This window comes from Perissodus microlepis, chromosome 6 (assembly GCF_051167445.1).
Source record: "Perissodus microlepis isolate ML-2025 ecotype Zambia chromosome 6, ASM5116744v1, whole genome shotgun sequence".
NCBI lineage: Eukaryota > Metazoa > Chordata > Actinopteri > Cichliformes > Cichlidae > Perissodus > Perissodus microlepis.
The window spans coordinates 84,521-109,342 of record NC_140466.1 but is presented as its reverse complement, the minus strand read 5'-3'; the positions used below and the strand labels follow the sequence as shown (position 1 = coordinate 109,342).

The 24,822-nt window shown below is 43.7% G+C and overlaps 2 protein-coding genes across 12 annotated transcripts in view; both read right to left on the bottom strand.

The window, feature by feature from the left end:
* LOC146384684 (signal-induced proliferation-associated 1-like protein 2) overlaps positions 1 to 5,946 on the bottom strand; it is a 32,510-nt gene extending 26,564 nt beyond the window's left edge. For all 10 annotated transcript variants that reach the window (XR_014800425.1, XR_014800424.1, XM_084930124.1 and 7 more), the window contains exons 1-2: positions 5,607 to 5,946; positions 147 to 1,384 (exon numbers count right to left, since the gene is read on the bottom strand). Coding sequence is in view for 8 of the 10 variants with exons in the window: in XM_084930124.1 (XP_084786250.1) it covers positions 147 to 1,209 (1,063 nt within the window). In the remaining 2 variants the exon portion in view is untranslated. The remainder of the gene's footprint in view (positions 1 to 146; positions 1,385 to 5,606) is intronic.
* Positions 5,947 to 6,043: 97 nt separating this feature from the next.
* The window catches only part of LOC146384683 (equilibrative nucleoside transporter 1-like), a 32,421-nt gene continuing 13,642 nt past the window's right edge, over positions 6,044 to 24,822 (bottom strand). For both annotated transcript variants that reach the window (XM_084930125.1, XM_084930126.1), the window contains exons 6-13: positions 20,556 to 20,690; positions 20,340 to 20,437; positions 20,045 to 20,123; positions 17,438 to 17,496; positions 17,229 to 17,337; positions 16,980 to 17,065; positions 10,000 to 10,199; positions 6,044 to 6,838 (exon numbers count right to left, since the gene is read on the bottom strand). In XM_084930125.1, coding sequence (XP_084786251.1) covers positions 6,727 to 6,838; positions 10,000 to 10,199; positions 16,980 to 17,065; positions 17,229 to 17,337; positions 17,438 to 17,496; positions 20,045 to 20,123; positions 20,340 to 20,437; positions 20,556 to 20,690 — 878 coding nt within the window. In that variant the 3' untranslated portion in view covers positions 6,044 to 6,726. The remainder of the gene's footprint in view (positions 6,839 to 9,999; positions 10,200 to 16,979; positions 17,066 to 17,228; positions 17,338 to 17,437; positions 17,497 to 20,044; positions 20,124 to 20,339; positions 20,438 to 20,555; positions 20,691 to 24,822) is intronic.

Here is a 24,822-nt window from a genome sequence, read left to right as displayed (position 1 = left end):
TTAAAAACTCTTCCTGTTATAAATATCTTTTTGTTGGAACTAGATTAAACTGGTGGCACTATTTTAAAAAGCGTCCTTGCTTTACTTTTAGGAAGAGCATCCAGCTTCTGCATCGTGGTGAAGTCTGGCCCTCGACTGGACCTTACCTTGGTTGTAGAAGTATTTCAGGTAGTATCTGGCTCCCAGGTCAATGTGTTCAATGTCGTGATTATTCATCAGATTTTGGTCGAACGCCCGAGTTCCTCCACTAAACTCCAACACTGAGATGCTCGCGTTGGTGCGGCGGGTGCTGAGCGGCGGATCACTGAAGGATGTGTCTGCTGCAGCACCGCAGGTGGAGGTGTTGGCCCGAGTCAGGCCCAGCCTCCTTTCCATCTCCCCTCCAATCTCAATATGAAAGAACGGACAGCTGCTCACCAGAAAGTTGTTTTTTTCATGTTCATCAGGGCTTAAAGCATAAAACACATCACATCCAGAGGTGGAGATGTTCCTTCTGTGCTGGAGGTCTGCTTGGGGGACAAAGCCGCTGCTGAAGTCGAAGAGGACACTCTGACTATCATAATGAGAAAAGCATTTGTAAGAGATTGCGCTGGGTCTTATGTCCCTGTTTGTCCTCTGATTCCTTAGTCTGCTGAGGATCAATGTCTCCGGCTTTGTTTTCTGAACATGCGACACATAAACCGAAGCGTTCACATAGTTGGGTACATAGATGACATCCCCATGAGCAATGCGAGCGGCAGTCTGCAGACTGGGCGACAGTGCAGCATGAAGCTGTGCAGGTTCTGGGAACGGAGGCGGTGCGCTGGGCACCTGCTGCTCCAGCCTCCAGGAAGGAGTCTCAGTGGATCGTGACAAACTTTGGCGGTCCAGTGTCGAAGTGCTGCAGCACTTTCGCCTCAGACTTGCGTCTGTGTTTGGGTTGATGGCAGCAGGGTCCATGTCTTCAGCTCCGACATCACTGATCGTCACCTCACTGTTGCTTCTCTTCATCCTTGCCAAACTCCTGCTGGTGGCAGGACTTGGGTGAACTGGGAATGTGGTCTCTGACCTGGGCTGGGGGTCCAGACTCTTGTTGGAATGGGGAGGTTGACTCAGAAAGCTCGAGTTCAGACCCTCCTGAGCATCCCTCCTCTGAGACAAGTCGGACATTCGGGCCCTGACCCCCATCTTTGGTACAACAGGAGCTCCCTGAACGACCGGAGGTCCCATAGTCCCGATCCTTGGAAAGTCTAAGAAACACTGCTGTTAGTCTAGTCCAGAAGGACCCTGAACCACTGCCAGGACTCAGACCCGAAGTTCATGACTCCTCTGAGATCTAATAGGTCCACAGTCTGATTAGGATCAGAGACAGGAAGTACATCCTGGACTCACCATCCACAGCGATCTGAAATAAGAAAAGGTTGTCATGCACTCCTGTTGAGGTGAATCACCTGTTTACCTGTGCTACAAGTACAGGTGTGAACATGCGCTAGTCAATCCCAGCTGCTCATTCGCCTGTAGGTATGACGCATCTGTTCGGCTGAAAAACATGAAGCGTCATGCCTGAGAATTTAAAACACAAACGTGGCAGACGGACCAGCTCTGGTATGGGGAAGAGCCACAGGACAAACCTGTGCCCAGACTTGATTCTAGATGTTATAACCCAGTTATTACTTTATTAATGCAAGAAGCAACAAAACACACCTGAAGTCCACCATGTTACCATGAGAAGGCAGTGTGTCTGTGTGTGTGTGTGTGTGTGTGTGTGTGTGTGTGTGTAGTATTTCCAGCAGCTGTCTCCGTCATGTTCAGCAGTAACAGCTGAAGGCTTCAGATATCTGTATGTGGACAAATGTACTCTCAACTGCATACACTGCTCTGTATGTACTGCGTACTGTATACGCTGTACTGTGTTTGGAGCCGGTCTGACGTCAGGTCATAACCTTGAACATTACATTTCTGACATAAAGCTAAAAGCAGACATTGGAAAAATAAACATGGAACAATGCTGCACGCCTGTATGTTTGAGCACATGTTAAACAGATGTGGAGTTCTGTGAAACGTCCCAACACTGTGTGATCATATCGGCAGAGTAAACGCTTTGCAGACAGTCATACAAACTGCTGTTTTCACTTTGGTCAGTTTGGGATCAAGTATCCATCTACCCTGGTGTTAGGAAGTTTTTCCTGAAGAATAAAACATAACATGAAATATATTAAAACGTGATCCTGTTTGACTGTAACTGAATTCAGTTCAGCTGTAAGTTTATACGATAAAGATAAGATAAACCTTTGTTAGTCCCACACGTGGGAAATTTTTTTGGTCACGGCAGAAAATCATTGCATATAGTATCTTATTCTTATTATCATATCCTATTTCATTGCTTTTCTTAATTTTTGCTACTGTAACTTTGCACTGTCCACTTTCTGCTGTGACACAACAAATTTCCCACGTGTGGGACTAATAAAGGTTATCTTATCTTATCTTAAAGTACAAGTTAGAGCAGTAAACCCCCCCCCAAATAGGTTAGATGGTCTATTTTGGTGCTTTTAAGTGTTTCTTTAATCTTAGTTTCCTGACTACAATCATCAGAACCCCTCAGGACGGCACAGCCAGTGCCCCGGTCCCTCCCTGAATCATCATCAGTGCAATCAGGAGGCGAATGCTGTAGTTCCACAGACACCACCACCCAGCTGAAGTTTCAGATCCATTCAGGAAACTCCTTTTATTGACATGGCTTCATTTGCCTGTAAAAAATAAGACTATGAAACAAAGCGGCCAGCAAGAGTACAGGAGAGACGATCGTGTGTTTAAATGCAGGAAAAGTAGTGTACTAATTCCTGAGGCCAAGTGGGATCTTTACAGATGTTTCTGTCTGAGAACATCTGTAAAGGCGGATCTTCGTTCAAGGGAAATGATGTTGAAGAAGCTGCAGTCATAAGGAGCAGCAGACTGTGGTGCATTGTGGGAAACTGTTGTCAACTGTCGGCCATCTGCAGATGACAGAAATGCCGTAGTTGGGTCATGAAAAGTGAGTCTGAGGAGTTGATAACATCGGCGTGATTGCCTCTTCCTGTCTCCTGACCCAGTCATCTCCGCTGATTACTGGATTACATCACTTCCTGTTCATAGGGCAAAGAGGTCTCTGAGGAATCTGCTTCCTGTTGGCAGAGGGTGGAGTGAGGTGGGGAGGGTGGGGGGGTGATCTTATCTTCAAATTAAGGACAAAGACACAGATTTCAAGAAGCCTGTCCTGCTCGTCATCAAGTTTGCAACTGTCTGCAACACGCCTGTGACATGTATATGCTTTGTGTGAGGTTTCCAGCACATTCTGTTATCTGTTACCACACCCAGAAATGTTGTATCAGAAACTTACTACTTCAACATTATTTATCAGCAATTCTGCTCCAGCATCTTTTTTACAATTTCCAAATAACATGAATGTAGTTTTATTCAAATTTAGTGAAAACTTGTTTCTGTCAAACCTTGTTTTCAGTTTTGTGTTCCAAAAGCTGATGTGAATTTTCTCCAGCACTAAAAATATTTGAATCATCTGCAAATAAAATAAACTGTAATATATCAGATGTTTTACATATATCATTGATGCACAGGATAAACAGCTTTGGTCCCAATGCTGACCCCTGTGGAACTCCACAAACAATGTCCAGGCACTCTGATATTCACCAAGCTTCACAAATTGTTGCCTGTCTCTCAACTAACTCCTGACCCACTCTAGCACCACTCCTCTAATGGCGTAGTGCTCCAGTTTATAAGGTAATATTTCATGATTGATTGTGTCAAAAGCTTCTTGTAGGTCAATGAAAACTCCGACTGTGCATTGCCTTTGATCTGTTTTATTAGTGATATGTTCAGTTAGTTCCATTAATGCCATGGATGTTGATCTATTTGGTCTGAAACCATACTGACTGTCCATTATTATTTTATGTTTATCTATTAATTTGTCAAGTCTATTAATGAAAACTTTTTCCAGTATTTGTGAGAATTGTGAGAGTAGAGAAACAGGCCTGTAATGTGAATTGGTGTCAATCTCCATTTTTAAACAGTGGTATTACTTTAGCAGTTTTCATTTGTGTTGGGAACGCACCAGTTTGTAGAGACAAATTGCAAATGTATGTTAAGGGTTTGGAGAATCGATAGCTTTCTTAACAATTTCCATATCAATGTTATCAAAGTCTGTAGAGTTTTCAGTTTGTGATTTCCCAACAATATCCACGATTTCCTTTTCTTCCACCACCGTTAAAAACATTGACTGAGGATTAGGCCAGGGGAATATGGCCAGAAATATTTATCACAATATATATTTGAAAATGTGCGATAACGATATAACTGACGCGAGACAAAATACTTTACAACTCCACAACTTTATTAGTGCAAAAAAACCCATCAATGTATTTTCACTTAAACAAGCAGCTGTTTTTTATCTGCATTAAAGTTATATAAAAATTTAACAGTGCAAATGCAAATTCCTCGCTGACAGTTTAACCAAAAGGCATTTCCAGTGGAAACTGGCTGACATATCCTCAGCATAACCATGTATAACATCCACAAAACTTACAAAGAAGTTATACACACACAATACGGTAATATTATGTTGAAGCACAGTACGTATCACTTCGCGAGGCTCCTGCCTACGATAGCCGTAATGCTCCGACAATCCATCAAGCGGTGCGGCTTCGTAGCTTAGCAAAGTCGTACTGAAACATTTGACAGATTTTCGGGCGCCGTGCACATAAAATCGTTTCGAGGTCAGTAAACACAACCAGAGTTCAAACATAAGGCACACGGGATTATAAGAGGCACTGTCGACTTTCAGAAAATCAAAGGATTTTAAGTGTGACTTATTTTCCAAAAAACACGGTAATAATGACGGCCTGCTAGCATGCTCTGCCAAAAACTGTGCTTTGTTGTGTATCTGACAGACGAAAGCTAAACCAGTTCCACACCACTGAAGTTGCAGCATTTTATAAACCAGTTCTGGTTCATCTGTTTCGCCCTTCTAATTCTCCGTGCTTTTTCTGCCATGTTCGTGTGAAAACAAAGGCACTACGCATGTGCGTTTTACCCAGATTCTATCGCGATATTTCATTTTCTTACTATTGCCTAACATTATACCGGTATTACCGTGAACGGTTTGATATGGCCCAGCCCTAGTTGAGGATTACGTTCAATGAGCTTAGTTTCTTTCTCTGCACAGTTTCTTGTGTCCTGTCAGCCAAGTCTGGCCCAACACTTACAAAGAATTTATTGAACTCATTAACCACATCGCTCATCATTATTAGTCAAATATGAAGGATAATTTAACTGCCTAGAACTATTTTTAATAACAATATTTCATGTTTTCCAAATCCCTTTACTGTTATTTTTATTCATATTTAATAATTTCTCATGATATTCTTTTTTACATGACCTCAAAATACTAGTTAATTTATTTTTATACCTCTTGTTCTTATTTTCAACTTCTCTACTTCTGTACTTTATAAATCACCTCACTGCTCAGCAGTACTTCGTTACCTAATCCCACAGCAGTACTTCGTTACCTCACTGCTCAGCAGTACTTCGTTACCTCGCTGCTCAGCAGTACTTTGTTTCGGAGAGGGAAATTTTACCTTCTCGAGGATCGAGGATCCAGGGCTCTTCCAGGGTTCTGACTCTCGGATCAGACCCGGACGTCGTGTCAGTCGGTTCCGGTTTGTTTCCCGGTCCAGTCACACTGACACGGACGACACAGACCTCTTGTGCGGGTCCTGGTCTTGGTTCGGTCTCGTTAAACTCTCAGCTGTGTCTGGTCGGACGCTTCAGCTCAGCCAGGCTGGCGATGCGTTTAAGTGATGCTCGGATTCTTTACAGCCCTGCTGATGCCTTCAGAGGACGTTAATAAACGTGGGAATTTTCTTCACTTCTCTGTCTTTCATTAAGCTGAAAACAAATAAAGTGAAATAGCCCATTGTTCGTTCTGCGGGCGGCTTTCAAAGGTTGTAAACCTTTTGGGGATTCGTAACCTGGATGATCGAGCATGCATGAAGACGATTTGATAAAAACGTCACACACTGCAGTTTTAATTTATTTGGATCCACGTTAAATACACAGTTTTTTTCTCATTACAATATTAACATGAGATGAACAGAGATGAAGATCAGACTTCATCAATAACTTCACTAACTCAGTGCTTCAATTTAATACTGTCAAATTATTACTGTGCAGTTTATACTGCTTAACTTTTATTATTGTAATATTAGTAGTATTATTTCAGTGTCATTTCATTGCTTACCAAACGTGTAACTCAAGTCATTTCTCATAATGTATGTCAGTATGTGAACCCTTTAAACTTTAATTCTAATCAAGTCACCACATTTCTTTCAATAAAACTCTTAAATCTGGAGTTTAGTCAAATAATTTATCTGGAAATCACAGATGGTGACGCTCTGAGAACTCTATGAAGACGATCAATGTGAATATCAAAGATCTTTTAACCTGTTAAACTTTTTTTAATGTCTCTAATGAATACATACAAAGAATATTCATTGTACAGATTCATGTTTAAGAAATAAATACTGAAAATAATCCTGCAGCACCTCCATCAGGACAAAACAGAAAATAATTAAGACAAAGTTGAAGAGCTGTGGAGTTTCAGTCTGACTGAAGCTTTTCTGCCACTCAGACCAGAACTGCACACAAGAGTTCACTGATAGTTTCACAGTTAGTCCAAGAGAAAGACGACATTTCCAGTTAAACCAGTATTCTAATGAGAAAGGAGAGAGCAGCTCCTAACGCCAAACCCAGAGAGAGGAAGAACGCCATGATGGCTCCAGCTGTTTCTGCTTCATGAGGAAGAACGTTCCTGTTAAAAACCAGAATATAGTGACATATTATATTATATTATATTATATTATATTATATTATATTATATTATATTATATTATATATTGGACTACTGTAATTCATTATTATCAGGAAGTCCTAAAAACTCCCTGAAAAGCCTTCAGTTAATCCAAAATTGTTAAGGTAAAATATATATTCTTAGTGCCTATTTTCTGTTTCTATTGTTTTATGTAGGCCACTTTTCAGTCATAAAATGTGTTAAAGGTCACAAAGTGGGGAGCAAGACTGAAATACTGTGCAAGACAGGAAAATGCTGCAGCAAGAGTCCTGACAGGGACTAGAAAGAGAGAGCAGATTTCTCCTGTTTTGGCTTCCTGTTAAATCCAGAATTCAAAATCCTGCTCCTCACATACAAGGTCTTAAATAATCAGGCCCCATCTTATCTTAATGACCTTGTAGTACCATATCACCCTATTAGAGCACTTCGCTCTCACACTGCAGGCCTACTTGTTGTTCCTAGAGTATTTAAAAGTAGAATGGGAGGCAGAGCCTTCAGTTTTCAGGCCCCTCTTCTGTGGAACCAGCTTCCAGTTTGGATTCAGGAGACAGACACTATCTCTACTTTCAAGATTAGGCTTCAAACTTTCCTTTTTGCTAAAGCATATAGTTAGGGCTGGACCAGGTGACCCTGAATCCTCCCTTAGTTATGCTGCAATAGGTGTAGGCTGCTGGGGGATTCCCATGATGCACTGGGTGTTTCTTCTTCACTCACTATGTGTTAATAGACCTCTCTGCATCCACAGCATGTTTTAATCCTGTCTTCCTTCTCTCACCTCAACCAATCACAGCAGATGGCCCCGCCCCTCCCTGAGCCTGGTTCTGTTGGAGGTTTCTTCCTGTTAAAAGGGAGTTTTTCCTTCCCACTGTCGCCAAAGTGCTTGCTCATAGGGGGTCATATGATTGTTGGGTTTTTCTCTGTATCTTTTATTGTCGGGTCTACCTTACAATGTAAAGCACCTTGAGGCGACTGTGTGATTTGGTGCTGTATAAATAAACTGAATTGAATCCGAGATGTTTCCAAACCAGCTGAGAGGTACTGTCTCTTCAGCGTGGCTGAGGTCTGCCTCGGCGTCTCCTCCCATAGGGACTCCTCAGCTGACTCTCCTTATGGAGGTGCAGCTCTCACCCCATCTCTGAGGCTGAGCCCAGACACCTTCAGAGGAAACTCATTTCTATTGCTTGTATTCTCCACGTCACTACTCACGGCACCTCCTCCCTAATCCTGAGTGGACCCACAACGCTTTTCAACTTTTAAGTCTGTATGTTTTACATTGCAGCTAGTTTTAGACAAAGGCCCCGTTTTCAGAAACCATAAAATAATCAGAAAAATTAACATAATTTTACATTTAAAGATTGATTTTAACACTGTTTTTAATTTCAGTGTCTGTTCAATAATGGGAAAAAAAGTAATTTAAACTTAATTTTTAAATATAAGAATACTCTTGTTGTTTGAAATATCAATAAAATTACAAAAACAGTCTGAAATGTATTTTCTTTATGAGCATACAACATCTGTATTGGTAAATGGACAGAAGGTAATTTCCCAGATGGTGTATCTTATATAACCCTAACTGGTAAAATTACAGAAAAAAATACAAATTGAAATGAATAATCTATATTATTCTTAAGATTTCCACAAATCTAGGGGCGGGGCTTATCCCAGCTACCACAGGGCAAGAGGCGGGGACTGTGCCAAAGAGACCGTGCTGCTTGAAATATGAAATAAATATTAAATGCCTGTGAAATTTTAGTCTTGCATTACTAAAAATATTCTTAGTATTATTTTATATTATTTTAGTTATAACTTAAAAAAGAAGTTTTTTAGACTATAAATGTTGAAATATAACTTAAGTTTACTATAAAAATATCAATAAGCAGTAAAAAGGTTAATTTAGGAACCTTTTTGGTTCAGATTTTGGTTTTGAAGAGAAACAAAGGTGCAGGCAGGCACTCTGTACTGCAGTTAACTTTAAAATCAGCTGTTGTTGATTATGGGACTTTTTACAAGGATACAGAGTGGAGGGGAAAACTTTTTTTGAATAGCCAGGGAGTAAAATGTACCATTTATAGTCTGTAATGGATGAAGGATGGCAAAGGAACCTTACAAGACCAGCCGGTGTTCAGATTCTGATAATCTCTGTGAACATGGGAACTTTATAAAATTGTTTTAGAAGCTCCAATAATAAATTCTGAGAGAGGACAAAGCAGCATTTACACTCTGCAGCAGGCACATATACACATGTATACGTGTATGAAGTACAGAGAACAACGCTGTTCTGGGAGGTGCTGAATAATAAGTGACTGCTGAGATGAAAACAGTTCTCTGGAAAGCTTTTAATGCTTCTCTCATCATTCTGTTGCCCCTCCATCTTTGTTTCATCTGGCCAAAAAAATCTGCTTCAAAGCTGTGTGGGCTCTGTTGTAGGTGTAGTCTGACCTTCCTGTTTCTGAACGTATCCAGTAATTTGCACCTTGTTATAAACACTCCATAAATGCATGAACTGTTAATGTATGCTATGCTATGTCTTCTGATCACACTGCCTAAGGGAAGCATGTTTAACCACCGAGGACCTGGCGTCTACATATTTGGAAATCGCATTTTGGGTTGTCTAGATCAAAATACTAAATTTTGCTCTACAAGGGCCTGATACCCTCTGCTCAGAAACTACATCAGGTAAAAAGATAATTCTTTGTTTTTATATTCATCAGGTTGCAATCAGCCCAAATAGCAAAGAGAAATTAAGAATGCATGCTATGAATGAGTTCGGGTCTTAGGAGGATAATGTAAACAGAATTGGTCCTTCACTGAACCCTGTGGAACTCCATAATTAACCTCAGTGTGTGAAGAGGACTCTCCATTTACATGCACAAACTGGAGTCTATTAGATAGATATGATACAAACCACTGCAGTGCAGTACCTGTAATACCTACAGCATGCTCTAATCGCTCTAATAGGATATTATGGTCATAAAGCACTGGACCACTCTTGCTGCTGGTGGGTGCACAGGAAGCTGTGTTGGACTCAACTGTAATATACTTAATACTTAAAATGAGCTCCACAGAGAAAATCAAGGCTAACATTAACATGCTGGGGTGTTTGCTGTGTGCAGGTTTCTTACTTTGGACCATAACACATGCAGAGGCTTGCCAGGTACCCGTTACTGAAGGCAAAGAGGATCATGAAGAGGATAAAGAAGCAGTCGTGATGGAAAACAACTGGCAGGTGGGCACGAGGGTGAACGTTGCACAGCATGAAGAGAGGGATGAAGACCAGGCGACACCCAATGGATGCAGGAAGTATCACACTGTCTTTTCCTGGCTGGAAAAAAAGAATACTATCAGCTCACATGTCTTTCAGTTTAACTGGAATATATAGAGCACCATCTACAACAAAGTGCTTTATGATAAACTGAATAATCTCATTAAAGACTGGTACCAATAATGACATTATTTGAATATAGACTGGAATCATAAAGTAAAAAGGGAAGACTTGAAAATGGTAACACATGACTTTGAGTTTCAACGGGTTAACAAAGGACCAACTATGTAAATAAGGGCAGAGACTGTTATGAAGTCAGGGAAACATGTTCTCAAGCACAACATGACAGGTGTTTGTTTATTACACTGAGAAATAATGTGGTAACTGATGTTATTAACAAAGCAAAGGAAACACTAAAGAAATGTGGCATCATTTAAAGATCTTAATAAGGAATTCCAATGTAACTGATCACCACATGTTATATATGTGAGCAAATCTGATTAAAGAGCCAAGTATAGTGGAAACAAGATTTAATAGCTATTTTACTGATTCTGTTAAACCTTTGACTGTTTAGGCTCAAACTATTCTGTTACTCCTCTAAATCATTATGCTCCTTTTCCAGCTTTTAGAGAAGTGACTAATCCCTAAGTTCATTGGATAGTTTCTGCTTTTAAGGAATCTCTGAACAGATGACATCATATTTGAATGTCGCTCCCCTTCTCAATGCATCTTATGCAATTTGGGTTTTGAAAATATCACAAATCTTTTCTTTTAAAATCAAAGTCAAATGTTTCTATAGTAAATTTCAAACAATAACTGTTGACCAAAGTGTTGTACATTTAAGATATTCAAAAGAGATAAAAAAAGACATGACAAAATTTAAGAAAAGAAACATAACATGAGAAGATCTAAGATTTGATCTTGGCTCTCGGAGGAGTCGGATGTATCTTCCACCCTCTCCCTCCCTTAGCTTCCCTTCTATGCTTCTATGTCCTTGTCTCGTCTTGTCTGACTTTAACTCTGAGAGAGCCTCTCATTCTTGCTCTTCTTCTCTAAATGAATGTTTCCCAGATTTCATTCAGAGAATGAAATCTGGGAAAGATCTTGGAGGACCTCATGGCTCTTAAAAGAGAGATACACCTGGAGACCAGTGATGGACATTAGAATGACTGAAAAATTGATGCAGTTTGTTCTCCCTAGACCACATACTAACATCTCTCATGCGGCTATACCCCCACCCCCGACGGCACCAACTGCTTGAAGGTTGACGCCAAGAGGAACAACAATATTCTTCCAAGAGACACGAGAACGAACAGACTCTCTGCCCTATCCGATCGTTCAGTCTGACGTCACTAGCCGTGTCTGGGCCTAAACTCCGCTGCAGGTCCATATATCAAACGATCACTGTGGCATTACTGAGAGTTAAAACACTGTCTTAAGTCTTTCATCTTTAATAAAATTATCAGCGTGCTGCTCTACCAGGTGTAACAACTGAGTTTAACATCCAGGCATCCATGAAAACGGAATTTATGACATTTAACGGAGTTAGAAGTTAGCAGGAAGTTAGCTCGCTAGCTTCCATCTAAATACAATATAGCATGTCCTGACTGCGGGGTTTTGGAAACAAATTAAAACGTACAGCTCTGTTGTCACTTCCAACATAAATGAAGACAGAAAACTAAACAGCAGTGACGTTTGTAGGGTTACTGAAGTTTGGCTAGCTGGTATATAATGATGACCGCTAGCGACACAGCTATGTTAGCATAATATAAACAAGCTAACTTTTTTTCCACTCGATAAAAGTTAACATGAGTGTTCTTGGCGGTCAGGAACAAATGTAATCGCATGGCAGGATGCTGTAAAAGGACCAAACTTCAGTCAGGGAACAACTGAGATAATCCATCCACAATACGAGGTTAGTCATTCATATACTGCAACTACATGGGAATAGAGCAGCTGTGATAGAATACAGCATTAATGAATCAATGGTACAGAAGTGGAGGAAGAAAGAAGAATGAGTTGAATAAAGTTTGATTTATCTGACTGCTTTGTTTCACTTAATGTGCCTTATAATCCTTGCCTATAATCCCGTGCACCTTATGGTCCGAAAAATACGTATTTGACGTTTTTATTTGGCACACTGCAGTTTAATGTTGCAAAGCAGCTCTTTTTAAATTCTGTGGATATCATACATGGTTATGCTCAGGATATGTCAGCCCATTTCTACTGGAAATGCCTTTTGGTTAAACTTTCAGCAAGGAATTTGCATTTGCACTGTTAAATGTTTATATAGCTTTAAGGCACATAAAAAAACAGCTGCTTGTTTAAGTGAAAATACATTGATGGTTTTTTTATGCGCTAGTAAAATTGTGGAGTATTTTGTCTCGCATCAATTATATCGTCAGTTATATCGTTATCGCAAAGTTTCAAATATATATTGTGATAAATATTTTTGGCCATATCGCCCTGCCCTAGCCAGAACATCTTACTATTCATCACTGATTGAAGACAATAAGAACAACCCCAGGTTTCTCTTCAGCTCTGTAGCCAGGCTGACAAACAGTCAGAGTTCTGTTGAGCCAACCATCCCTTTAACGTTAACTAGTAATGACTTCATGAACTTCACTCAAATTTAGCTTTTCTTCGCTCAAAATAAATTTCTCCTCAAAATGGAACACTTGCGCCTGCAATTTTTTTTTTACGTGCGCTCAGAATAGTGGCACAAAAATAACGCCATACTCTTTGCGGAGGGAGAGCACGTCTTCGCAGGGACTCGTCTGGCTCTGGGCGGGTCTCTTCCACCTGCTGCCTCTCCTGCATTGGAGCATTCGCCGCAGAGAGTGGGCGTCACTGGCCAAGCTTCGGCCGCTCGCTCTCTCGCCGCTCCGCTCCTCGCTCGCCCGCCAGTCGCTTCACTCACCAGCCTCCCCACCTCGCCATGGCACAGCGGCTCAGCCTCGCTCAACGGAGGCTCCCGCTCCAGAGTCTCTGTTTACCCCGTCCGCTTCCTCTTCCCAGAGAAAGCGGTGCACATGCCGCCATAAACTGGACTCTGCTGACCAAATCCCCATGGTGAGTGAAGACTGTCTTTCTCCCGCTTCTCTGAACATAAACAACAATAGACTCACCACCGATCCTTTCGATGCTTCTCTACTGGACGACGACACCGCCAAAGACTGTAAATAGTGGTGGCAGAAGGGCCAAAACAATTTCTGATAAATCTGTTGTTACAGATCCTGTGTATGTAAAGCCTAGGTCTGCTCATTCCAAGACTGTTTTATCTGAGCCTGCTCCGTCGTCTACCTGTGTTCCTGCTTCAAGGGCAGGTCGGGCTTTTCTCCGCACCTGTTTCAGTTCCTCGGGTGGGGAAAGCTGAGGTTCAGCTGGTCCCTACTCTGGCTCCCAGGCCGGCTGAGGCTCTGTCAGTCTCTGCACGCGTACCAGCTCCTCCGGTGGGGACGGCAGCTGCCCAGCCGTTGCCGGTGCCTGTGCCAGCTCCCAGGACAAGGGCAGCTGTGACCCAGTCTACCCCCACACCCATTCCTGTTTCTCGGGTGGGGGTGACTGGTGTCCGGCCACCTCCCGAGCCTGTCCCAGCACCCAGGGTGAGGGCAGCCAGAATCCAACTTACCCCCACTAGAGGCTCAGCTGAGGCTCTCCAGCCAATGTCCTCACGCTCTGGAGGCTCGGAAGAGCTAGCCTGTTCACCCATCAGCCTACTACTTCATCCACCTCCTGATCCAGCTTTCCATGCCCTAGCACTATCCCTGGTTAGGCTAGCTGAGCTCTTCCCAACTCAAGCACCTGATGCGTGAGCCCAAGCTGCAGCTTTGTCTCCTTGACTAACTCAGTATTAAGCTCAGCCATTAGCCTCATCAACTTCTGCTCAGCCATCAGCCTGGCCAGTCCAGTCAGGCCAGTCGCCTGCTGTTTAGCTTCCAGTCCAGTCAGTCCAGTCGCCTGCTGTTCAGCTTCTAGTCCAGTCAGTCCGTCCTAGACCCCCTCCACCCACCTTGTTGTGGTTTTTCTCTCTTTCTGCCATCAGGTGCCGGCCTTTGAAGGGGGGGGGGGGGGGGGGGGTACTGTCAGGTTTCCTGCGTCATTGACCCAGTGTTCTCAGTTTTGTCATGTTCAGTTTATTTTGCCACATCAATGTTGTTCTCACTTCCTGTTTTTCCTGTGTCAGCTCGTCTCATGTGTCGTTAGCCAGATTATGTTCAGCTGTGTACCCACCGATCTCTCATTAGCATCCTCATCAGTCTGTGTATTTAAGTCTTCTGTTTCCACTCGTTCACCGTCGTGTCATTGATGTAGTCGCTGTTAGTTCCTTCAGCCAGCCAGCGAGCCATTTCCTGCTTCAGTTCTGTTCGTTCATTTCGGTCAGCAATAAACACCAGCCTTCACCTACCTGTGAGTCCAGCGTTTGGGTCCTCCTTTCCTCACCCACACTGCAACCACTGACAACAGGCTCAAAGTGGTCACAAGCAACCAAGTTGGCGTATGAACAGATGGGTCGGAAGGATAATATGAGACCTGATATCTGTGATCCCGTTAATAAAGAATTTCAATAAGTTTTCACATGTTGCTTTCGATGCTATGTGGGGAGCAGCAGTAGGGGGATTAAGAACTAAGTTAGTGATTAATGCGAAGTCTGTGACTGTTATCAGACATGATCTTAGAGAAATACTTTGTTTTTGCTGCACTAATAGCCTTTTGATAATTTAACAATATAAATATTAAAACTAAATTGGCAATAAAATTTGTCTTGCATCTTAATACCAGTATAACGGTCTGTATAATTTTCGAGGTCTACAAATAAAGAACCAGATAATAGATTGCATTTATATAGCGCTTTATGAGACCCTCAAAGCGCTTTACAATTCCAGTATTCATTCACTCTCACATTCACACACTGGTGGAGGCAAACTACAGTTAATAATAATAATAATAATAATACATTTTGTTTATAAAGCGCCTTTCAAGACACCCAAGGACACTGTACAATAGATAAAAACACATAATAGAACAATGAAGAACAATAAAAACAAAAGCACAACATAAAATTCACAAACAGTGGATTCACAGTGAATATGCAGATTTGAACAGGTGGATTTTGAGTTGGGATTTAAACTGGGGGAGAGAACCAGTGTTTCTTATATTTGGGGGTAGAGAGTTCCACAGCCTGGGAGCAGAACCGCTAAAAGCTCTGCTTCCCATGGTGGTGAGGCGGAAGGAAGGCACAGAAAGCTGGATAGAAGAAGAAGATCGAAGTGAATGGGCAGAAAAGGTAGTGCTTAACAGGTTAGGAATGGCCTTGAAGGTGAGCAGAAGAAGTTTGTATATCATCTGGATTTTCACTGTGAGCCAGTGAAAATCCTGAAGGACAGGGGGGATGTGCTGGTAGGAGGGGTTCTGGTGATAATGCGAGCAGCACACTTCTGAACCAGTTGAAGCTTATGGAGAGATTTTTGGGGAAAACCATGCAAAAGAGAGTTGCAGTAGTCATATGGGAGGTAACAAGACTGTGGAGAAGAATGGACGTAGACTGGGTGGAAAGAGAAGGACGTAATCTGTTAATGTTGCGTAAATGGAAGTAGGCAGAACAGGTGAGATTATTGATGTGAGATTTATAGGAAAGTGAACTGTCTAGGATGACACCAAGGCTCTTAACCTGAGGAGAAGGGAAAACTGTGGAGTTATCGATAGTGAGTGAGTCAGAGTCAGTTTTTACAGGCTTACATATACACATGCAGTTACTGTCCCTCCATTTAGAAAGGCAGAGGCATCACGATGTGATTATTTTACGTGTAGTTGTTTTTTATTTCCTGTGTAATAATATTAATTTATTTGTATCCCGCTGTAACTTTACTGTATAAAGAGCTAACATCTCCAAAATGTCAGGAGTAGTTAGTCATTATAAGAAGTGTTTGTGAACTAAAACTCAAGAATGTGGGATCCTGTTTGTCCGTAATTTAAACAGCCCAGCGCTGCTCCCGACTAAGGAAAAACCAACCCTGCAGGGAGACCTACCTCGGCACTTGTGCAGGTGAAGCCAAAGGGAAGATTTGCTTCACCATATTTTCTAGTCTTTGGCTTAGAATGAAGTTGGTTTGGAAACATATTCAGCGATGCTTCATCTCCTGCTTTGCGTTTCTGTGGCCGCCCCGTGCTAGCAGTGTCCAAGCGTTTTGTTTTTTCTCCCCCTTTCATACCGCGCCCCCCCTGCAATGGCTCTGCGCCTCCCCTAGGGGGCGGGCCCCACACTTTAGGAAGGTCTGCTGTAAGGGAAGAAGGTGGGAGGGAGGAATCAGGTCTGAAGGAGAGATATAACTGGGTATCATCAGCAAAACAGTGAAAGTGAAGATCAAACTTGCAGAAAATGGTACCTAGAGGGAGGATGTATATTTTGAAGAGAAGAGGGCCTAAGACTGAACCTTGGGGTGCACCAGAAGTGACTGGGAAAAGACGAGAGCAGAATGATTTCAGTTGAATAAACTGGGAGCGGTCAAGGAGATATGATTAAAACCAGGCTAGGGGTGTAGCCACAGCTGCCCTGGGGCAGACTGACAGAAGCGAGGCTGCCATCGGCCCCTCTGGCCAACACCAGTAGGCAGTAGGGTGAAGTGTCTTGCCCAAGGAAACAATGACCAGGACAGACAGAGCTGGGGATCAAACCGGCAACCCTCCAGTTATAAGATGAGTTTCCCAACCCGCTGAACCACGGTCACCCAGATGAAATCATGGGAGGGAGAAGACTGTCAATGTGAAGCCGGAGGACCTATTGGAGGCTGCTGTTCGATGTTTATTGCTGAATTGCTTGATGACAGAACTCAAACTCACCCACATCAAGATGGCTGTTAAGCTCCGCCCACCCCAGTCACACAGGTTAAAGAGCAGGAAGCAGCTGACAGGAATGAAGTACTGGTCTGTAAATCAAACAATTATTTGAATGTTTGCGTGTATCAGTAGAACAAGGAAAAGGAAACGGGGGGGGGCAAATTCACGCAGATAAACATGGAACAAAACACCACAGAAGAAGAAAGGTTAACATTAGCCGTCATTTCAACAGAAAACGAGGTATTGACTGACCCCAGGTACCTCCGTCACTGAGCGTGGATTTGGTGTCGGCAGTGACGGCGGGAAATGTGCCAATGGTTACAGTGAAGGTAAAACAGACTGACAGGGCCAAGATCCAGATCTGAGGGCCAAAGGTCAGAGGTCAGACATTCCTTTTAAAGAACTACAGTTAATATTGATTATAGATTGTTTCTTGATCAGTTAAGTAATGTGTAGCTGACCTTCTTAAAGATTTTCAGCATGGAGACGTCCTGAGGCTTTGTCTGATCAGCTACTGCATCTTTACATAAACAACAGAATAAACAACAAAACAACGTAAATGATAGGATAAATAAAACACATGACAACAGAGCGCTGTAACTGTGATGCCAGATTAATGATTTAGCAATCTGTGTCAAGCTCAAAGTGAGATTTTTCTGTGGGGTTCTCTTTTCACCTGATGAGTAACCACGGTAACAGAGTAGCGGGTTATGTTCAGAGCCAGTGAAAGCATTTCACAGACTCTTTTATGTTTTTAGTATGATGGAGGTTTTCTATCTGCAGCTTTTTCCAGAAAACAGTGAATGAAGCCCCGCTGGAAAGCTCCAGCAGCTCAGACTGACTGGAGTTCCATGCTCCAGACTTTACTATTTCTTTGACTGGAGAAAGCGGTGCTCACAGGAATAATTTTGTGTGAAAGAAGAGTGACATGCAGATATATTACGTTTTGTATGTTTCAATTTGTTTTACCCCTCTGTGAAGCGCTGTCTTATAGTGGTGGAGGAGTTTGTGTGTCCCAGAGATCCCAGGGGCTATGTTGTTGGGGGGCTTTTGCTCCTTGGTAGGGTCACCCATAGCAAATTGGTTCTGGGTGAGTGACCAGACAAAGAGTGATTCAAAAGACTCTTATGTGTACATGATCAAGGGAACAGTTCTTCCTGCCCGGGATAGAGCTAGGGGGGCCACGCCTGGAGCCAGGCCTGAGGAAGGTGCCGAAGGGAAAGCACTTGGTGGCTGGGATAGCCCATGTGGCACGGCCAGGCACACCTGGGGAAGGGACATGGGGCCACCTGCAGGAGGTGCTGTAGCGGTCTGATGAATTGTGTGCCTGGTGGTGGCCACGGCAGAGACCCTGGTGATCCATGGCTACCGAGCCTGGCAATTGGGACATGGAACATCACCTGTCTGGTGGGGAAGGAACCTGAGCTAGTGTGTGAGATTGAGAGGTACCAGCTAGATATAATCGGTCTAACCTCAATGCAATGAGCTGTCAACTGATCAACACCTGGTGGTGAGTTGGATCAGGTGGCGGGGGATAACGCTAGACAAACCCTGCACACCTAAACGTATAGTGATGGTGCACTGGGAATACCTAGCAGAAGCTCTGGTCTGCTAAATCTTCAACTCCCACCTCCTGCAGAGCTTTGACAGCATTCTGAGGGAGACTGGGGACATGAGGTCTGAATGGGCTGTGTTCAGTCTATCTGTGTCCTCCATTGCTGAGGCTGCTGAACTGAGCTGTGGCTGCAAGGTGGTTGGTGTCATTAGCTTGAAGAAGGAGCCCTATCGGGTTAGCCTGGTTGGCCTGTGGCACTCGACTGGTACCAGCAGACCAAGCAGAATGCAGATCAGGCAGTGGCTTAAGCAAAAACCATGGAAAAAGACTTGATTTTTTCCAGTATGCCAGAAGTGATTCTGGACCAACTCCTCATGCTCTTGGGGATATTTGAGGGTGCATGGGAGTTTGTCTGACCACTTCGTGTGTTTTTTGGACATAAGAAGGCATTCAACTGCATGCATCAGAGTGTTTGGGAGGTGCTTGGGGAGTGCAGGGTGTGTAGCCTGTTGTTAAGAGCTATTCAGTACTTATATAACCGTTGGAAGAGCTTGGCAGGCAATAAGTTGGACTCCTTCCCAGTGTGTGTTGGACTCTGCCAGAGCTGGTCTTTGTCACCAATTCAGTTCATTTTTATGGACAGAATTTCTCGGCGTAGTAAAGCAGCAGAAGGCTTCAACTTTGGTGATTTCAGAAACTCATCTCTGCTTTTTGCAGATAACGTGGTTCTGTTTGCTTCATCAGGTGGTGGCCTCCAGCTCGCACTGAAGCAGTTCACAGCTGAATGTGAAGCAACGGGAATGAAAATCAGCACCTCCAAGTGTGAGGCCATGGTTGTTTGTTGGAAAAGGGTGGAGTGCCTACTCCAGGTCAGAAAGAAGTTGCTGCCCCAATGGAGGAGTTTAAGTATCTTTGAGTTTTGTTCATGAGCAAGATGAAAGGGGAACAGGAGATTGACAGATAGATATGGAGGACTGGACAGGTTGTATGATTGGACTGTCTGACCGGGTGGAGGGCCCTTGGCAGACCCAGGACACCCTGGAGAGATTATATCTCTCAGCTGGCCTAGGAACCTCTTGGTGTTCCAAGCTGGAGGAGGTGGCTGGGAGAGGGAGGTCGAGGCTTTTCTGCTTAGACTGCTGTCCCCACACCCGAGTCATGGAAAAGTGGGAGATAATGGATGGATGGAAGCATGAATGTTCTTATTTCAGTTTATCCCAAAAAGTTAAATCTGTTCATCTGGACATAGTGAGAGTAACATTTCGTCACTCATCCAGGTGACTTCTTCAGTCTCAGCTGACTGCAGATTTTCCTAACCTTATAAACAGTACATTTGTATAATGACTGAAACTAGCAGCTGAATGAACAATGTTCAGTTTCAAGTAAATAACCTGTGTGGAAAATATAAAAAGTAGCAAGGAGAGATATATGTATTAAAACATAAACTTTTCATGAATACCTTAAGCCGGTTTGAGGTGATAAGCAAAAGGTTTTTAAAAAATATTTTTTGTACCTCTGTTCATCAGGCTGATCGAATTCTGCTCCAGAGAGATCTGCTTCGTGTTTCTCTCCTGATAAAAGTGGAAAAACTCCTGAAAACACAAACAAAACAAAAGTCTTTTAGCACTCATTCACGATGCCTTGAAAGGGGCAAGCTGAGGATGGAACAGAGTCTGTGAGATCTGATTTCTTAAGGATGCACTGAGCTGGCGGCTGTGGGAGGGGCTAGTACTGCAATGATGCATGATGTGTTTGTGTTCCATATTTTGTATCTCAGGTCTTGGAGATGGAATAAAAGGACAACGTACCAGTTTGGGCAGCAGGATGTAGGAGAGAATGGACAAAAAAATAACCACACAGGCTGTGATGAAATACCCAAACGCTGCATCCTGAAGCTCTGAACCGCCTGCACCCGAAAAAGACAGAAAATCAACCTTTTATAATCTCTGTGTACTGACATTCAAGTTCCTGCAAAGTGTCATAAAACTGAATCCAATGAGTTATTGGTGAGTTATTGATCAGACTTGCTATGGCGCAGATCATGGCGAAGGCGGCAAAGGTCCCAGCGAGTCCCTGACCACTCATGATGGGAGTTGTGTATGAAGCTGGGAGCAATCCAGCCATCCCGAAAAGGCTCCCCTGTAGCACAGCCCCGAAGGCTAAACAAACAAACAAACAACCAGATTAACAGAATGCCCTGTGGCACGGCCGAAGGACAAACAAACAAGCAAACAAACTGAATGCCCTGTGGCACGGCCGAAGGACAAACAAACAAGCAAACAAACTGAATGCCCTGTGGCACGCCCAAAGGCTGAACAGACAGACAGACGAACGAACGAACGAACGAACGAACGAACGAACGAATCCAATCCAATCCAATCCAATCCAATTTTATTTATAAAGCACTTTAAAATATCCAGCACAGGACCAAAATGCTGTACAGAAAAAAAGTTAAAAACAATAGAACAACAGAAAACAGCAAAAATAAATAAATAAAACACATAATACATAAAAATTAAAACAGCACCATGTTAAAAACAAAACAAGATAAAACAGCATGGAATTAACTAAAAACAACTAAAATAAAACTAAAAACTAAAAACCAACATCTCACGTGGTGTCAAAGGTCAGGGTAAAGAGGAGGGTTTCAGGAGTGACTTAAAAACAGGCAGTGAAGAGGCCTGTCTAATCTCTAAAGGAAGCTCGTTCCACAGTTTGGGAGCTGCTACAACAAAAGCACGATCTCCTCTAAGTTTACGCCCATTCCTGGGTCCAGCAGCTGATCAGGTGACCTGACAGAGCGGGTGGGTGTATAAGGCTGTAGCAGCTCAGAGAGATGAGATGGGGCGAGGCCATGGAGAGCTTTAAAAGCAAATAAAAGAATTTTAAAATGAATCCTAAATGTAATGGGCAGCCAGTGAAGTGAAGCTGAAATCGAGTGCCAGTTAAAAGACGAGCTGCGGCATTTTGCACCCTCTGTAGATGAGTAATATATGATGCACTGACCCCTATATAAAGTGCATTACAGTAATGCAGCCAAGTGCTAACAAAGGGATATTGGCAGGTGCCTCTAACTCCCAGAGCTCAGGACATATCTGCTTTCATCACGCCATCTGGTCTTTATTCATATACAGTCATCGGTTTTGGTTTACGCAATGCTCCAGCTACATTTCAGCGACTCATGAGTTCGGTTGTTGCCGAAAGGCTGTGCTGTTTACCTAGATGACGTGGTGGTTGAGCGAGTAGTTGGAGGAAGCATTGGGAATTGGAGACCCTGCAGGCTTAAAACGACCAACAGTTTCCCTTAAAAAGGACAGAGTCACAGGCTCAAACCTGTCAAAGACAGCAGAGCAGGAAGCAGAGACTGAGAGGTCTTTTTTTTTTTTGCTGCTTCCGGTATGATGCCGCCTGTGTTTGGCTCTGCCGCGGCCGGGTGCAGCTTGTCGCGCTCCACTACTACTATATTATTTTTTTCCGCTCTGCTGTTCTCATTTAGTTTTAATGTTGTATTGGCTGCCTTGGTGTATGATCATCTGGCTTTGCTATCCATCCGATCCTCTATGATGCCTTACGATGTCTCCTCATCCTCCTTCGGCATTTTCCACGCTCCTCCATCAGCTGGATCTTCGTCGGGCGATTTCGGCGGATCCTCTAGACCACAGAGAAGAAGAGGGAGAAGGGGAGGTATTCAGGTAAAGCTCAGGCTTTACTGGCGGCGGGGTTTGACATCAAAGCCCTCCTCAACAACAAGAAGAGGGCTTTCAGAGGGGGTAATAAAGAGGAGGTGAGGAAGGTCCAGGTGTTACTAAAGGACAAGATCAGAGAGGCTAAGGACAATTACAGGAGGAAGCTGGAGTGGAAACTCCAGCAGAACAGCATGAGAGAGGTGTGGAGGGGCATGAAGACCATCACTGGATTCAGGCCAACCAACAGCAGGGGAGCTGAAGGAGGTGAGAATAGAGCTAACGAGTTGAATCTGTTTTTCAATAGATTCGACACCACAGTGTCTGCTCCCACCCCCACAACCTCACCTGTAGTCAGCCTGGAACCCAGAGCCACACCACTGTGCCAGCCTCTCTCTTCACATGGCGCTGTTGCCTCCTGTGAGATTCCTGACACCCCTCCCCCACCCATCACCTTCACTCAATACCAGGTTGAGATGCAAATGAGGAGACTTCACTCAGGCGGACCAGACGGAGTGAGTCCCCTCGTCCTCAAGACCTGTGCCCCCCAGCTGTGTGGAGTCTTTCATAAACTGTTTATGCTGAGTCTGAGTCTGCAGAGGGTCCCAGTGATGTGGAAGACATCATGCCTCGTCCCTGTACCAAAGACGCCACGTCCCAGTGGCCCCCAGGATTACAGGCCCGTAGCACTGACCTCCCACATCACGAAGACCCTGGAAAGGCTCATCCTGGACCAGCTGCGACCCATAGTAAGACCACATCTGGATCCCCTTCAATTTGCTTATCAGCCTCGTCTCGGAACAGAGGACGCCATCATCTACCTGCTCAATTGTGTCTACACCCATCTGGACCAGCCGGCGAGCGCTGTGAGGGTCATGTTTTTTGACTTTTCCAGTGCTTTCAACACCATCAGGCCGACTCTCCTGGGTGATAAGTTAACAGCGATGCAGGTGGATGCTTCTCTGGTGTCCTGGATTGTTGATTACCTGACAGGAAGACCACAATATGTACGTCTCCCACAGTGTGTGTCTGACAAGATGATCAGCAACACAGGGGCACCACAGGGGACCGTCCTCTCCCCCTTCCTCTGCACCCTCTACACCACAGACTTCAGCCACTGCACAGAGACCTGCCATCTTCAGAAGTTTTCTGATGACTCTGCGGTGGTTGGATGCATCAGCAGGGATGATGAGACAGAGCACCGGGCTGTGGTCGACTCCTTTGTCACGTGGTGTGAGCAGAATCATCTGCAGCTCAACGTGGCAAAGACCAAGGAACTGATCGTGGACTTCAGGAAGACCAGGAAACACTTGACCCCTGTTTCAATCCAGGGGGTCAGTGTTGACATTGTGGAGGACTATAAATACCTTGGAGTACACATTGACAATAAACTGGACTGGGCTACAAACACCACAGCACTTTACAGAAAGGGCCAGAGTCGTCTCTATTTTTTGAGGCGACTGAGGTCCTTCAACATCTGCCAGAAAATGCTCAGGATTTTCTACGAGTCTGTTGTGGCCAGTGCGATCCTCTATGCTGTTGCATGCTGGGGGAGCAGGCTGAGGGTCGCAGATGCCAGCAGACTTGATAAACTGATCCGTAAGGCCAGTAATGTTGTGGGGATGGAGCTGGACTCCCTCAAGGTGGTGTCGGAGAGGCGGATGCTGTCCAAGATAAAGACAATGTTGGATAACACCTCCCACCCACTCCATGACATGCTGGCCAGTCACAGGAGCACGCTCAGTGAGAGACTGAGATTACCCATAATGCACCACTGAACGACACAGGAAATCTTTCCTGCCTGTGGCTCCCTGTACAACTCATCCACCTAACACACTGTTTACTGCAACAGCTACACCCTTCTTACACTTGTTCTTTTTCAGCTATTTATTAATAAGTGACTTTTATGTATATATATGCCTGTATATATTGTGCTATTCTTAGTTAGTGTCTTGTCTGTCTCTGTTAATGTTTGTTTGTAATGGAGCACTGTAACGAAAAATAATTTCCTGCAGGGATCAATAAAGTATTGATTCTGATTCTGATTGGCTGTTAAGCGATGCCGAGCGTGCCTTGTCTCCTGAGCTCAGAAAAGCTCCATGGAGGGGGACTTGTTTTCCACGTCCCTGTTTGGATACCCCGGCTCTTTGAGACCGGCCTGCCTGAGGAGGGTTTATCCAGACTCTTCTGCCGGCTGGCTTTTTCTTCCCACGGTGAGCGGATTCTTTTTTTTTTTTTGTGTCCCGTTTGGATCTTTAGCCATCAGAATTGTTGTCTTAAGGCCAAGAAAGATGCCAAGCGGATTTATTTTACCAAGTGGATCATCATGGCCTTGCCATATTGGTCCATTTGATTGACCTTTATTATAATTATGAATTTATTTTATTTTCGGTTGCTACAAACGGGACAGACATGACTGGGGGATAGGACAGGGCGAAAGAATGAAAGAAAGAGAGGGAGAGAAAGAAAACCAGAGGGGAGAAGAGACGGTGAGAAGGGGGGGAAGAAAGGAAAAAACAAACAAACAAACAAACAAAACACCTGGATCACCTGTATGGAGAAAAAAAGAAACAGAAGAGAAAGCAAACAACAAAGAGCAACATAATAA